Consider the following 16,707-nt stretch of genomic DNA (forward strand, 5'->3'; position numbering starts at 1 on the left):
TTTGCTTGTATGAACCAGAAAAATGCACAAAAAACTGGACATTTGTTTCAACCTTAAACCCAATGATGGCTGTTTCAATCAAACCTGTCATGTATCTTAGACATTATTTACAGTTCATCGAAACAGCCCTGAGCAAGGAGAGAAGAATGTCCCCTGTAGCCATCTAGAAATAAGAAAACATTAACTGCAAGTTCTGTACAAGCCTCTATTATTATTGAAAAGCTTCATTTGTTTTCCAAAAATTGGCTTTTTGTCCTAAGGAATAAGTTAATCTCGCTGTTATATTACATGCTAAGCAAACATAAAGCCTAACCAACGAAATTTAAGGAACAACGTTTTTGCAGATTATTTAGGATGTGAATAAAGTTTGATTTGGTTTGATCAAAATTTTAGTAAAAACTGAAAATATGCTAAAATCAAAATTCAAAATCTAGATATCACTGAAAAGAGTCGCATGTGACTTGCAATTTGTAGGGAGAGTCTGTGGGTGTGTCCTCAGAGTCCCATCTTGAAAAATGCTCAGACCTTTAAAGCGTCTGTCACTTTTGCAGAGAGCAGCTCAGCAGAATAATTCAGAATTCAGATAATAAGGCATTGAGATAAAAAAAAAAAAAAAAACTAAAAAAAATATATACATATATGTTGTTGTTTTTTATTATTATTTTTATTTTTTAGAAAATCTATTTTAAGTAATCAAAAGCAATGGGAGCTTGTCAGAGCTTTAGGGAAATGTGTGATCGTGAAAAGAACACCAATGTTCATCTGAGTCTTCCAGCCGTTTGCATTGTGTGGCAGACTGCCATGATCATCTTGTTTGGGGTTTTTATGCGTTATGATCACGAGTCAGATGCGCACTGGGTAGAGCACAGAAAACATTCAAATTTAACAGACATTGAGAATGACTTCTACTTCAGATATCCAAGTAAGTAATTTCTTTATTTCTATCTTTCTTCACCAGTAAATTCTGTAATGTATCCATTTCTATGTACAATTAGATATTTGTTCTATAATTTTATCTCTGCTAGCAAATAGTTTTTTCCAGTCCAGTAAAAAGCTTCTGGTTGACTTACCAGTTTCAGACCTCATATTATGCTAACCTTACAAATTACCTTCACATTGCTGACAAAGATCTGACTCCTAGGTGAATTTTCCCCAAGGATTTGACTCCTCTAAGGCCTCGTCCTGTTAAAAAAAAAAAAAGAAAAAGAAGAAGCTTAATGTCCATACTAAGCAATAAAGTGTGTCTAATTTTGATAATATGTTTTGTTTAGATTATGAGATTTTAAAGATCATGTAACATGGGGGGATATATTGGATGTATGGTTGTGGAAACTCTACAACACAGCCCACAGTGTCAATGTCAGGCTGTCGATAAGGCTAAGCCATCTGAGATGTGGTGTTGGATGTCAGATGAGAAGTTCTTTTCCTGATACACGTTAAAATTGGAGACTGAAAATACCCGGTTTTAAATTGATCAGTTTAACTGCAGGCAGTTTGCAACATCTCAGGCTTTGCTGGCTATGTTAGTTCGAAGACAGAAAAAAAGAACTTGTGCTAAAACATTTGCAGCTTATTGTTTCACAGTGCAGTGGCACCTATTGCGCCTCACAACGTGTGAGACAGTTGCAGTGTTATGTTGTAAATAATGCTGCTGTGCATGCTGGTATCTATGTATCCTATTTGCTAGTCATGTCAGGTACTGCCTGTCTCATGATTAAAGAACACTTCTTCAAGTGTGTAGCTGTAAATATAATCTCTAGATTTTTATACTTTTAATCTTGATTGATCTGAACTTCTAAGACCTGACAGATTTTTTTTGGCTTAATTTAATGGAGTTATGCAATTCCTGACAATTTATTAAATATAACTAACTTTAGTTAGATAGATATATAAATAACCTAATTTAAAAAAAACCCCCAAAAACGTGATGCTAGATCTACTTTAAATAATTACAATGATTTTGAGCAGGTGTTGTCCATACTTGCACTACAGACCCTCCAGATTCATGGAAACTGCCAAATCATCACTGTCATCGTTTTCCTGGTCTGCCCGTGTTACTTTTAAAGACATTTCCTGCAAACCCTAAGGGTTAGCACCTGCATAAGTAACTAGATGTAACTCTGCATCATCAAAACATGTCATCATCTAATCTGCAACAGTAAATACACACAGAGTCCTCGAGTCATCTTCACATTTTACCCCCTGTTATTTAATAAGCCCTCATGACTCCTGATGACATATTGTAAAAGTAAACTGCATGGTAGACAGAGCTCTGAAGGTGACAGTTTTTCCTCTAAATTCAAGAGTACACAATGTAACCTATAAAAGATCACAGGTTAATTAGTATCAGATTAAGAAAGAAAAAAGGACAACGATGGGTGTGATTAGCATTTTTGAAATCAAAAATATCTTTGCATACGATTTTATATAGTCACATTTAAAGCTCAGTTATTCTGAGAGAACGTGTACTTTAAATAGTACATACTTGGGGCAGAATCACCCCATTGCAAGAAGGTTGTGGGTTTGAATCCACCAGCCTGCATGCCCCCAGTTTGCATATGCTTCCTGTGTCTGCATGCGTTCCCTCTTGGTATTTTGGCTTCCCACAGTTCAAAGACATGCGTGTTAGTTTAACGGTGATTCTAAATTATCCTTATGTGCGAATGTGAATGGTTTTCTGTCTCCCTGTGTTTCACAGTGTGTGTGTCTCTGTCACAGCTGTGACAGGGAGTGGGGTGGCTCAGGTTGTAGAGCAGATCAGCTACTGATCGGAAGGTTCCTCAGCATACAAATATCCTTGGGCAAAATACTAACTCCAAATTACCCTCTGATGCATTCATCAGAGTGTGAATTAGTTGCACTTGAGTTTAGAAGTGCTTGTATGAGTGGGGGTGAATGAGGCATGTTGTATAGAGCGCTTTGAGTACTCCGGGAGAATAGAAAAGCACTATATAAGAATCAGTCCATTTACCATTCTATCCCAACTGAATGAACGAGCCGAAGAAAATGAATAGATCCATAACACATGCTTACTAAGACATAAAATATAGTCATGGTGCATGGAAGGCTGACTTGAAGTAAATGGATTACATGTAAAGTTTCCATGTAATTTTGTTACATAAGCACAATGTAAATGTTACATTTAATGGAATCTGGTCAAATGAAATTTACTGCATTTGGATACATGTAGAAATATCAAGCACATTTTACACAATGATTAATTATTAAAATAAATAAACCTTTGATTTATATATTTCACTTTTATATTAAAAATGCTAATTTGCTGTGCAAATCATCCCTAAATTGTTTAAAGCCAGGTTTTCTTTTTTATTCTTTTTTTTTCTAGTTTTGTCTACATGAGCCCTCTTTTAGATTTTCCGCTCTTTCCACAATTTTTGCATCAACCCTTCAGACACTTACTTTGTTTACTCTAGTTGTGTGTTGGCAGACTGTAAGTGACTATCCACAACATGAGTTTGAAAGTAAAAACGTTATAACCACTATGCCACCAAGCTGTCCCTACTACCATTCCTTTCCTTTTTTCTACTTCTATTCTGTACTGCTCTTCTAATCACATTTTTCTGTTAGGTTTCCAAGATGTCCATGTGATGATATTTGTTGGATTTGGTTTCCTCATGACATTTCTTAAGCGATACAGCTTCGGAGGAGTAGGTTTCAACTTCCTCATCGCTGCCTTTGGTCTACAGTGGGCACTGCTGATGCAGGGCTGGTTCCACTCGCTGGACGCTGATGGGAAGATCAGAATTGGAATTGAAAAGTAATAGTTCAGTTTTATTGCTCATGATTTAAAGGAATCACTTCACACACAAAAAATCTTAAATGAATGACTTACAGATATTATATAACAGGTCATGTTATGAAATAATGTGATTCATGCTATGAGGTCTTGTCTTTGATTCAAATACGGTCTCTCCTATGGGAATATGTTTCCACCTGTATCCAGAAGAAAAAAGTGTAGGTGGAGAAACCAGTCTGAAAAATTGCCACAAAGATGTTTTTCAGCCACCCAAGAGTTTGTGTTTGTGGTTGGAAGTTAGACTGAAATTGGGGGTAATGGGAAATTATGCTACTTCTGAAGTGCTGCCAAAGATATGATAGCTGTGTTTGTGTGTAAAATAGAGATAGAGAAAGTGATCCACATGGGGTAATTCAAAACCGTGACCCTGCCTGGCAGCATAGTTTCTACTGAAACACATTAAGATGTGTTTTCTTTTCATTTGCCACCCATGTGAATCTATGTTAAGTGTACAAAATGCAGCATTGTTAGTTCATTCATTTCCGAATAAGTGCACTCTTAGCCAAATAAATATGATGATCTTGCACAAGGCCAGTGCAGAGAAGTAATGCTCTTTTATTTCCTTGCTTGTCCTTTACATTTTGGCTGTTTTGCCTTCTTCAGCCTGATCAATGCTGATTTCTGCGTGGCTGGCTGCTTAATTGCCTATGGAGCATTGCTGGGAAAAGTCAGTCCAGTCCAGCTAATGGTTCTGACTTTGTTTGGGATTACACTGTTTGCTGTCGAGGAATTTATCATCCTAAGTGTTATACACGTAAGTTTTAACAATCAGATTATACTTCACTAAAAATATATAATAAAAATGCTATCTAATCAGACAATACATATAATTTCCAGTTGTAAAAACAGGAGCTCATTTAGTTCATGTCTGTGAACGATCCAGACCCCGACATGATGTTTAGGTGACTTTTTCACTGTCATTTTATTGAACTAAAACACACACACACACACACACACACACACACACACACACACACACACACACACACACACACACACACACACACACACACACACACGCATCTCAAGTCCACGACCACACCTGCTCAGAATCTGCTTCTCATAGCAGACTGCAGAGTAGGAAATATAGTTTTGGCCTAATGCTATTCTTTTATTCCTGAAGGCCAGAGATGCTGGAGGCTCCATGGTGATTCACACATTTGGAGGCTATTATGGTCTTTCCGTGTCATGGATGCTCTATCGTCCTAACTTGCACCAGAGCAGTCGTCTGCAGGGCTCTGTCTACCACTCAGATGTCTTTGCAATGATTGGTAAGCTCTGTTTACTACCCACAACTGCACATGGTCATGTTTAGTATTGCTTTTGATTTATAAGAGTTTTTTTTATCTATTTAATCTCACAAAACTCCCTGTTCCTCGTGACTTATATCACTATGGCACAGGCACCCTGTTCCTGTGGATGTTCTGGCCCAGCTTCAACTCAGCTATCTGTGATCACGGGGATGGCCAGCACAGAGCCGCCATCAACACTTACCTTTGTTTGGCCTCAACTGTTCTCACTACTGTGGCCATCTCGAGCCTCTTCCAGAAGCATGGGAAACTAGACATGGTAACAAGTTACAAACACTTATTAGATATAACCTATTATGCACATGGACATGATTATGACAATAAGAGATGAATACAAACCAAAACAAGAAATCTATAAAGAGTTTAACAATCCTGCAAACAAATTTTTCAACAAGTGCACCCTTCAGATGATTATTTACCCAGGATACACATTTTTCTGCACCTGTTTCTCAGGTTCACATCCAGAACTCCACACTTGCTGGAGGCGTTGCAGCTGGAACAGCAGCTGAGTTCATGCTGATGCCCTATGGCTGTCTTATTGTAGGTTTCTGCTGTGGCATCATCTCCACACTTGGATATATCTTTCTCACGGTATGATATTTTTTTTCTTTTAATGCTTTCCTTCCAACTGCTGTCAGACTTTACACCATGGTCTCTGCTGATGACCACACACACACACACACACACACACACACACACACACACACACACACACACACACACACACACACACACACACACACACACACAATTGTAACTTTATCCCTGACAAGTGCATTTATTCCTACTATAACAAAGCATTTTATTCTATTTTGTATAGTATGTTATTCTATTTTATCTTATCCTATTATATTTTGTTTTTCTTAAGTTTTGCTCTTTCTGCCATGACCCCAAAATTTCCCATGTGTGCAACAAATAAGGAGGGTAGACCGGGGTTGTATTTCACACTTTTGACCCTTGCATGAATTTCTGATCAATATAATGTTGTTCAACAACCCTTTCATCACTAAAGCAAAGCCTAGGATGCTGGCTCAAAATAGTTGTTTGCAATTAATTATAACAAAAATTAATTAATTATCAAAGATCTGACACTTTGTGACCCCAGATGTACCCCAATGTACAGAGACATCAGTATTTCTATATATAAACAGCACCCAATGCCCCTTGTATTTAAAGCATGAATTTGAGAAAGTGACACGTTTTGCAAATTATTCTACATATGAGCAATAAAACTAAGGAAGTTGTGGTGCTTTAGTAATGTAGCTTTTGCTAAATGCACAAAAATAACAGAAAACAGATTCCACATTCCATTACTGTATTTTGAACTGTAATTTTAAAAAGAACTTCTGAACTTTTAAAATTACTGATATGATTTTAAAAGTTCAAAAGTTCTTTTTATCTTTTTACAGACAAATAGTCATTTTATGTGAGATTTTTCGACAGGTAACCTGAACAATAGTGAGCAAGTCAGTGTAGATCGGTGGTAGAGCAACAATGAACTTCATCAATATCAAACTCACTCTGAACTGATCTCCATTTTAAGTCATGATGCATGCTCGACCATCCACGTAAGGAAATTTACCAGGATCTCCATTTTAAGGCTTTTAGTTTTGCTCTAGTAAGTCTGTGCCTCACTCAAAGTCCCACAAGTCAGTGATGACAAATGTATACTCGTGGACTGCCAGGGGTATCAGTTCTGCAGACAGCATATCTAAAACATACTCTCTTGCACTGGCTATTGGTGTATGGCTTAACACAAACATTCTGCTAATATAGAAACAAAAACAAAACAAAAAACAAAACAAAAAAACCCCCCCCAAAAAAACAACAACACTGCCTTTACATGTCTAGCTGTAAAAACTATTTTAATACTTGGGGGCTTGGGTGTCACACATGTGAAAGGTTAATCAGGGGGCTTAAATACCTTGGTAGAAAGAAACAGCTGAAAACAGTCAAAGCAAGACAGGGGAAGTCAAACTCGACACAAGATACAGAAGACGCCGCCCTGAACTCTTTTATACCTTCCCAAAAACAAAGAACATCCACAACTCTCACATGTTGGCCCATCTCACGGGGGGGCTATATCTCCTCACTCACAGAGAGAATTATGATCTTGTTTTCTGCTTAGCCGTCACCTCCCTAAGAGCAGGACATCTGAATGTCTTCAACTTTACAACAGGGCCCCTACCTAAACATTTACATCCCTCTAGAAGTGTGTGAATGTGTGTGTGAATGGGTGGATGACTGGATATGTAAAGCGCTTTGGGGTCCTTAGGGACTAGTAAAGCGCTATATAAATACAGGCCATTTACCATTTACCATTTAAGCAGGAGGACTCTCAGTATCTATATCTCTCTATATATGTTGCCTCGGGATCTTATTTTCAGGAACTATAATGTTAGTTTTCACTCATATGCTGACGACACTCAGATCAATCTTCAGCTGAAGGGAAACAGTTCTGCTTCACTAGAACCTTTATTTCAGTGTCTCGTGATCATTTTTGGTTGTAAAGTTGCGATTCTAGAACCTCACATTTTAATTTGCACAGTTTAGAACTTTTTATCAAATTGCATGCTAAAAATTTTGGGGTTATATTTGACAATAAGTTCACTTTTGCGAAACAGATTAGTTTAGTTGTACAGCGGTCTTTCTTTAAACTGAGGCTTTTATCCAAGGTGAGATCTTTTTTGTCTTTTAAAAACCTAGAACGGGCAATTCCTGCTTTCATCCTATCCCAACTGGACTGTTGTAATTCTTTATATGTAGGCATTAGTCGGCCTGTCTTGCAAGGCTCCAGCTGGTCCAGAATGCCGCTGCTCGTCTTTTGACACAGACGAAGAGGAATGAACATATCTCCCCTGTGCTTACCACGCTTCACTGGCTCCCTGTACGTTTTAGAATCAATTATAATATCTTATTGGTTATAAAGCACTGAATGGACAGGCCCCACGGTATCTGTCAGACCTACTGCAGTCTTATATGCCCCTTAGAGCTCTTAGATCGGGTGATCTTTTGCTCTTGGCCACACCAAGGTCGAGACTGGTTCTTAGAGGTGATCGTGCGTTTGCAGTCGTGGTGTCTAAATTGTCGAATGATTTGCCTCTTCACATTAGACAGGCTCCTACCCTCAATCTTTTTAAATCTTAAAAACACATTTCTACTTACCTGCTTTTAATACTGCACGAGAGTTATTTACTTATTTATTTGTTATTAGCTATTTGGCATTGATGTTGACTGATTTTGCTATTTTATTGCGTGTTATTTTATTATGTAATTTATATGTTTGTACAGCACTTTGGTCAACACCACTGTTGTAATTAAAAGTGCTATATAAATAAATAAACTAAACTAAACTAAACTGTTTAGTGTCTCCCTGTGATAACATCCCACAAGCATGCAAACTGGTGACAGGAGTGCTCTTACTCTACTAAAGTGAGAAAGTGATATTACTATAACTATGCTTGTGTAGTAAAATCAGACAAATCTTTCAGCCATTCATGGAGAAGCACCTGAAGATCCAGGACACGTGTGGAATCCACAACCTCCACGCTATGCCAGGAGTTGTAGGTGGCATTGTGGGAGCCATTACAGCTGCATCTGCATCTATTGAAGTTTATGGCCATGAAGGGTGAGTTTTCCTTGCCTACAAAAAGGAAACATTCAGCCAGACATTATGGCTGTGTTTCCCGTTTTAAATAAATGGCTTAAAGAGGAAAAAACAGTTGCAATACCTGTATTCTTTTCATTGAGCTCCCCTCCCCTTTTTTAAAAAAAGGCTGGTCAACACCTTTGACTTTAAGGATAAATTCAAAGACATGGTACCCACAACGCAGGGCGGTCACCAGGCAGCGGGCCTCTGTGTGGCGTTGTGCTTCGGCATAGGTGGAGGCATCATTGTTGGTAAGGAAATCAGTTTGACAGAATATATACACTTGTTAAAAACTGCTTTTCAGACAGTGATGATAATGACTTAGTTTTTCTCTTCCTATTAGGCGCTATCTTAAGGCTACCTATCTGGGGAGATCCTGCAGATGACAACTGCTTTGATGATGAGACCTACTGGGAGGTGAGAGATAAATCTTAACATCCTTACATTTATGAGGATGTAAGGATTTGCAATGTAAAATCAGAATTCAGTCGCTATTTCAGCACACAGAAAGTTTTAGGATGCACAAAAAGAAAAAAGCTTTATTGGTATCCCTGAGTGGCATCTTTAAGATATTAAACAAATCCTGATGAATTTTATTAAATGGTCATACCTATTTTTGAAGCACACGTTTGCTCCAATGTGTATATAAATTGACAAAGAGATTTTAAATTACAGTCTTGGTTTAATGCTACTTGTAGAAACATTTGTTGTTGTGTTTTGCTCATTATGAGGCTGTTTCTCCAACCCAGCGTTAACATTTGCAAATAGTCTGCCGTCATTCACTCTTCTTCTGGTACAAAAATCCAATTTACTCTTTAACTTTTCCCCAAATTTAATAAGAAACCGTGAAATCAGATATTCTGACGATAGTTGTTCATATGCTTGTTATCTTCCTGAGATCACAATGTTTGCCTTCTAATATCAACAGGTCCCAGAGGAGGAGGAGAGCATCCCAACAATCCTGCAGTACAACAACCACGTGCAAAACAAAGATATGTAAGTGTCTCCTACTTTTATCTGTCGAGGATTTGTGCTGTTTTCATACCAAACTAATGATGCAGTCATTGCCTTTTGTTGTTCAAGACTGTACTGCATTCAGTCTCCTCTCGATGGCAGCACAGCACAGTTTTGGGATTATTCACACATCTTGATGTAACTCCTGCCATTGTGTGAGGGATATATTTTCAGGGTGTTGAATACAGTGTAATCAGGAGGTGAGGTGGCGGATAACACGACACCTCAGAGACATAGACGTCTCCTACCACCCCTAGGTGTGGGTTTAATCATAAGATGCTAACGCAGATGCTGTGCTCTATGCTGCTAAGTTAACCTGTGCTCTCTGTTGAAACGGGGTTTTCCACAGAACTGCTTCACATGGTTAACTCTTCAATGTGACCTTGAAGTTATGCAACAACAGTCATGTTTATAGTAGAAACAAAAATGCAACTAGTAATTATTTTTTGGAATCTGCTTAGTAGAGTTAATATGTAATGACCACATGAATGTCTTCAGGCCAGATCTTGTAATTTGTGAAATTTGGTTTTCTAGCGCCGAGTCAAATTTCACCATGGAGTCGGAGTCCAGGGCTCGATCTTAATGGACATCTGCCTTGTTTCCTATCATTCTCCCACTGGACAAAAATGTTCATTTCGTGCAATTAATGACCACTTGTCAGCACCAGCTGTTTTTCATACAGTGATATGTTTGTCAGTATGTTATGACTGAATTGTATTTCAAAATCTCGTTTTTTGTTTGAGTTAAAAACTACTGGAGGAGTAATGTATCTTCTGCTAGCTGAACACATTATTCCATTTAAATCAGCTGACAGTAGGTCAAACATTCAGTGGGGGGAATTACCTTGATTTGCCTCATTTCAAAGTAAAGAGACCGGTAAATTGACTTATGTAAATTCTCGTGTCGCTTGCAATAATACCTCTAAAGCTGACCTAAACTACTCAAGAGAAAAGTTTTGTCTTATGCTTTGAACCACGTTGCGATGCATTTGTAGAATCTCCTATTCAACATTTCTCCTGATCCAAATCTAAATGATTTTGGTCTGTGTGATGTAATGAACTGCAGGTAAAATCTAAGAGTACACAACTTTTAGACAAACCTTTCTGTCAGCTTCCTTCATTGTCTCATTAGTTACATCTGAAAATGATATTTCCATTAGATGCATTTGAGTAGGGTTTTTTTTTTCTTTTGGTGTGTATCTTCATGGAGAATTTTTACAATGAGACGGGTATTAATCTTGATACTGATTGATTTAGACCTAAGTTATCCTGTGACATTAAAGTAAATAAATGAATACATTTGGTAACGTGTTATCACCACCCTCTTATCAAGCATTACAAAGAATGATGGAAATGTAAATATGCAATCACACATGAGGAATTTTATAAAGTTAATATGCTGTTCTTTTTCCCTTCGTGCAGCGGCCTCTTCTTATGAGTACTTTTAGAGTTAGCAACAAAGACATTAGTCAACACCTTTTTGATTGTTGGATGATTCCAGCTAGTCACAATTTGCTAATGGTAAAATAGGCTATAGAAGGAATGTGTTACCAGATATGTTTATTGATATTACTGATCTGAAAATTGGTTTTGTCAGAAGTTGATATTTGTATTCTTAAACGTTCTACACTGATTGTATTGATCGTAATGTAATTTTGGAAATTAAAAGTTATTAAGAAAGTGTACAATGTCCTATGCCTGCTTTGTCTGTATGTGAATAATTAAGTTTGGATATATTTAGCAATTAAATAAATGTAGCCACTTTCACGTAAATTTTTGTTTGAAGCGGTGCACTTGAAATACAAATTTAAATGTGAGAGGGACTGTACCTCCTTCAACGGCTCCTCTTTAGTGGCGATGCAACTCAGGGTAAAGGTCGCACTCTTATTGCTCTCCCGGGACACTCTGGTGACCAAAACAAACTAGAGATCAGCCATAAGATCTTGACCTCATGTCACAAAAGGGCAATATCCCTGACAGGGTTGAACACACATGCTGGAGTTAATTATTTTGAATTCATTAGGAGAATTTCTGTGAAGTCATACATATTCCATATTGATATTATTTTTTCCACATGGATGGGTAAAAAAAATGCACAAGTGTGGGTTGTTCATGCAATAAATGTTAGATGATGCCTAGTCTGTCTATAATTGCTAAATATAGCATTGATTTGTGCATCGTCTATCCTTCATTTTCTGATGAAGGCTGGATTCACACATGCTCTGTCTTCTGCCCACACGTCTGTGGCATTTCACTGGTTGAAGGCGGAAGCAGCAGCAGCAGCAGCAGCACCAGCTCATGGCGGGAGTGTGGATGATTCCCACACATGAGTAGCAGCAAGGAATCCATCTCCTCATCCAGTCTCTTTGCTGACAAAAGCAGGCTTAGCGCTGTTTTCTTTTGTCATCAGTAACGTGTTTGAGTAAAGGAGGTAATGGTGCCACAAGTGCTCCAATTAAACGAGATGCAGCCCTGCTGGGAAGAAAGGCTCCCCCATTGCCCCCGATACCCCCCTATAATACATACACGCACATATGTGCACACACCCACACACAAACCTCAGCTCTTTTCATGCTACCCCCATGCAGTTCCCGCCCCAACTCTCCTCATGTTTATTCATCAGCCACTTAAAGGGCAAATGCAGAGGCCTGTTAAAACTAAATCAGGCTTACTTTTAAATGATGCCATGCCGTCCCCTCTGAGGTTAAGGCAGCCGGACCTTAGGGGCTTCCCAAATTCAGCATTTAAAGAAGGTCCTTCGGATGGACGCTGGCCACACGTTCATTCCTGAGAGCAAAGTGAGAAGGTGAGTTGGGGAAAACCTGTGGGGGGCATGAAAGAGGGAGGCATGGACAGAGAATGAGGCCTCACTTTCATTGCTGATGACCCACTGCCTGCCATCCAGGCTCAATCATGATCTCTGATTGACAGGTCGAAGGAAGGAGAGGGTGGGAACAGAAGGAGCTTAGAATGAGAGCTGCACAAAACGTACTCCCATATAGGGGGCTGTGGAGATGCTCATTAATGATAAAGAACATACCAGGCAAAGCATGTTTTCTCTGCATGCCAGCAATGTTGTTTGTTGGTTGAGATTAGTTTGTAATCTCCTAAAATGTACAGAACACTACATTACTACAACACAACGTGGGAGGTCGTGTTGGTGCACCTGATTGTGAACATTTAGCTTTTAGTTCTGCAACCCTAAACCCTTTTTGTTGTATTTTTCATTTCTTGATGAAACATTCCAAATGTTTTCAGTTGGTGAAAGGTCTGAACTGCAGGCAGGCTAGTTCAGCACCTTCTGTTACAAAGCTATGCTGTTGTAATAGATGCTGTATGGCTTCTTTGCATGATGGGGCTTTAATTTGCATCTGTGGATGGCACAATGAGCTGTGTTCACGTACAAAACTTTCTGGAAATGTTGCTGACTGACTCCACACAGTGATTTCCATGACAGAATCGTGTATGTTTTTAATGCAATGCTGCCGGAGGGCCCGAAATTCACAGGCATCTAATACCGATTTTTGGCCTTGACCCCTTGCGGACAGAGATTTCCCCAGATTCTCTGAGTCTTTTGATATTATGCACAGTAGATGATGAGATGTTAAAAGTCTCCACAATTTTACGCTGAGGAAAATTATTCAGAAATTGTTTTACAATTTGTGGAAACAGGGTTTTTTTTTCTGAAGCTCGGGCCATATTAATGAATATGAATAAAATATGGTTATATGAGGTTTGCAAATAATTGCATTTAGTTTTCATTTACTATTTACACAGCATAACATCTTTTTTGAAATTGGGATTGTATTTGTTTTTGCCACTCCTCAAACTAAACAGCACAATATGGTATTTTTTTTTATTTCTGTGTGTTCATGGGATTGTTTTATAGATATAGATACACGCCATCCACACTGCAGTAAAACCGCAATGAATTCCCTTTACAGTTACAAGCACCTACAGTGGTTAGAGTAGTATTCAGGAATCTATGTTCACTCTCTTATAGAGAGAGCTGTAAAAGCCCTTTTGAAAGCAACCACGAGTCCATAAAACTGTTCATAAACTATTCAAGCCCTTAGTCTTTTCTCTCTGTGCCTAATCTGCTCACATTCTGTTTGCAGTTTCAGTGTCCCCTAAAGGTGATCTCACAGCAGGCATTTCAAAACTTTCCTGACCATTAGGATCTGGACTGTCTTTGTGATGTCTAATCCTGTGACTAATTGAGTCCTATATTTCCCACCATCACTCCTGTCCAATGTTTTCCTTTGAGGCATTTTCAGCTATTTTTTTATTCCATTACATTTGAGAGAGAGTGGCATGTTCCAGAATGAGTTTGTAATTTTTTCTTGCAAAAAAAAAAAAAAAAAGTTCAGTCACTTCCTGATTTTGGATATTATCACTTGGTTATATTAGTGGCACATGTTGTGCAAGCCCAGGTAAGGTGGACCTGTGACTGAAGTGATGCTGCCAGGCTCTCATCAAGTTCACGTCTTTACTCAAGGGTAAATGTGGCCCTTATGAGAACAGATTTTGGCCAGATTTGGCCACAATTGTATTTGGCAGGGCGATATGAAGTACTTCACAAGCAAAATATTAGTTACATACAAATGTATCAGTACAAACAAACTATTGTTGTTTTATAACAATGTATGTATTACAGGGTATCTTGTTTTGGAAATATGACCAGTTCCTACTTTTTCACCAGCTTGGGGAGGAAACATTTTCCTGATAATACTTTTTAAAAACTTTTTTTTTTTTACACAGGCAAGAACACTGGACTTTAAATGTACTTGTTATTGAGTTTTCTTATAATGTTGTTTATTTAAATTATGCTAAATAATTGTCTTTGGACCTATGCCCATTAGTGTTTGCAGCCTGCTCTTGAACCTCCCAGTTTTGTCCACTGTAGGTTTCTCCAGGCCTCCCCACGCCACAGAGGCTGCTTAAGTGTCCCTATCGGACCACAGTGGAGAGGAACAGCAGATTAACCATGATCCTATCCGCTCACCGCTAGCCCCTTCATACGCTCCGTTACACCAGCATTTAAAAGGAGGAGGGGACACCATTCAGGCCCGTGATATGAATCCCAGACGTGGGGACAAGAACAGAGCTTTCACCCCTGTCTCACAGCAAAGACCTCTTTCTGGCACCCTCTAATTCTGGTTGCTATGGGCTCCTGGGTTCAATGGTGGACTCCCGTTGTGAGGGGACAAAGCCTCTCAGTCATCCGGCGAGGGTTGCCAGGGGAGGCTGAATGTATGGGGAGGGACAGGCTGCCGTTGTCCCAGACGAAATGTCTCTCTTAAGGCGGCTGAGATCTGGTGATTGACAGGTGGCTACACGCTCCACTGCAGATCACCCGGGAGGTCTGGAAGGGGCCTTATAGCTGTGACCGTGAATGCATGGTTGTGTGTCTGCAGAAGTGTGTGTCTATGATTACACTGGCAGGGAGAACACATGAGAAGCTATAAAAGTGTCACCGTTGCATACCTGAAGAGGGAGCTGCTTCTGCGCCTGCATGTTCATTCACCCTATAATAATCCAATAAAGCCTGTAAAATGCATGTGGCATGTTGTTGAAGTAAAAGAAGTACAACAAATAAAAAAAAGTTTTGTAAGTGTTGCTGGAAGCCCCAACCCATGTCCAAAATCTGCCTGCTTAATAGATGTTTCTGACTTCAAGTACACTTTCTTTTAGAAAATGAAATGTAATTAATTGCTCTGTTTTATAGCTTCACAATACAGCTGTGAAAGCTGATCACTGTACAGTTAAACAGCTGTTGCAAACCTGAAACCACAATCAATATTTGCATGTTCACAGAATTTCTAATTTTTTAAAGGAAGGATCAAGAATAGATGCAATTTTAGGTAGATCACTGAACATATGGCTGGAGTGTGTCATTGCATAAAAACACAGACGTTAATTGCAATGATGCAAAAAAAATTGATTGCTGTTATCTGAGATTTTATAATATGCATGAATGTGTGCATAAGGATCTTTTTACTGCTGAGTACGGTTAAGTACAGGGACCTGTGTGTTCTCAGATCAAGATGTTATTAGAAACAAATTTCTGCTACCCAAATTTGTATCATTGTCTCTTTTGTGAAATGGCATAATTTTACATTTTTGTGCTTTTAACATTAAAAAATATATTTGGTGGATCTTTCTTGGTAAGAAACTTTAAGTCGTGGCTTTTTAAATTAAAAAATTACAAAAATCAGATGCATTGATAAAAATAAAAAAACGCAAAACACTGGTACAATGTACAATGTTATGAAAATGCAACAGAAGAAAAACACTTTCGAATGACACAGTGAAAAGGGAGAAGAGTAATGCAAGAAACACTGCACATCAAGCTTTTTCTAGTTTAAGCAAAAAAATGAGACTTAAAGATGTTAGTGTGTGTCTATCTGATTCTCAAGGATTAGCAATATAAAGATCTGTGTCCCTCCCAAACACTCCTCCAGTGGGTGAAACATCACCCTGCTGGTGTCTAGGCATCAGAGGTCTCACAGAGGTGAGTGGAACAAACAGGGCATGGATGTGGGGATCTAAAGGGGTTCTCTCACTACACTGAGTGTGCTTAGATAGACGTCTGGGACTGTCTGGGTCCTGCACTCCCAGACAGGGGCCCTTTCCACCCATCAGATGCTGTCCACGCCCACCCCCCTCTTCTCCTTGACCTTGACTCTCTGTGACTGTGGCCCTCCAGACAGTCTGGGGTCAAAGGCTAACACAGCAGCCACACATCAGACACGGTTCGAGTCCCCTGTGCGTGCATAAATGCTGAATGGCAAATCACCCTAAACCCCGCCTGTTGGAATGTGGCCCTGAATTCCTTCAGAGATGGATCCTGAGACATGAGGGAGAATTATTGTGGCAACATATGAAGTCCATAAAAAACAAAATGCTTCGTTCTGT

The 16,707-nt window shown here is 38.9% G+C and overlaps 1 protein-coding gene across 1 annotated transcript; it reads left to right on the plus strand.

Annotated features, from left to right (window-relative positions):
* Positions 1–12: 12 nt before the first annotated feature.
* Positions 13–11,485, plus strand: rhcgb (Rh family C glycoprotein b). Its single transcript, XM_086298243.1, has 11 exons — positions 13–922; positions 3,589–3,778; positions 4,421–4,571; positions 4,941–5,088; positions 5,220–5,386; positions 5,581–5,718; positions 8,619–8,755; positions 8,903–9,027; positions 9,120–9,193; positions 9,705–9,772; positions 10,325–11,485. Exons 1-11 carry the CDS (start codon positions 703–705, stop codon positions 10,371–10,373), a joined length of 1,467 nt encoding a protein of 488 aa, XP_086154369.1. The 5' UTR covers positions 13–702; the 3' UTR covers positions 10,374–11,485.
* Positions 11,486–16,707: the final 5,222 nt, after the last annotated feature.

Source organism: Aulonocara sp. 'chitande type north' Nkhata Bay, linkage group LG7, assembly GCF_057382095.1.
Source record: "Aulonocara sp. 'chitande type north' Nkhata Bay isolate Kocher_YH1m ecotype deep benthic linkage group LG7, A_spYH_male_GT1.1, whole genome shotgun sequence".
Classification (NCBI taxonomy): Eukaryota; Metazoa; Chordata; class Actinopteri; order Cichliformes; family Cichlidae; genus Aulonocara; species Aulonocara sp. 'chitande type north' Nkhata Bay.

Bases quoted from the DNA above. Each gene is read 5' to 3' on its own strand.
- rhcgb (XM_086298243.1), top strand. From the start codon at position 703: ATGGGAGCTTGTCAGAGCTTTAGGGAAATGTGTGATCGTGAAAAGAAC. The intron at 5,719-8,618 runs GTATGATATTTT...CAAATCTTTCAG, and splicing joins TTGGATATATCTTTCTCACG to CCATTCATGGAGAAGCACCT. The intron at 9,773-10,324 runs GTAAGTGTCTCC...TTGGTTTTCTAG, and splicing joins CACGTGCAAAACAAAGATAT to CGCCGAGTCAAATTTCACCA.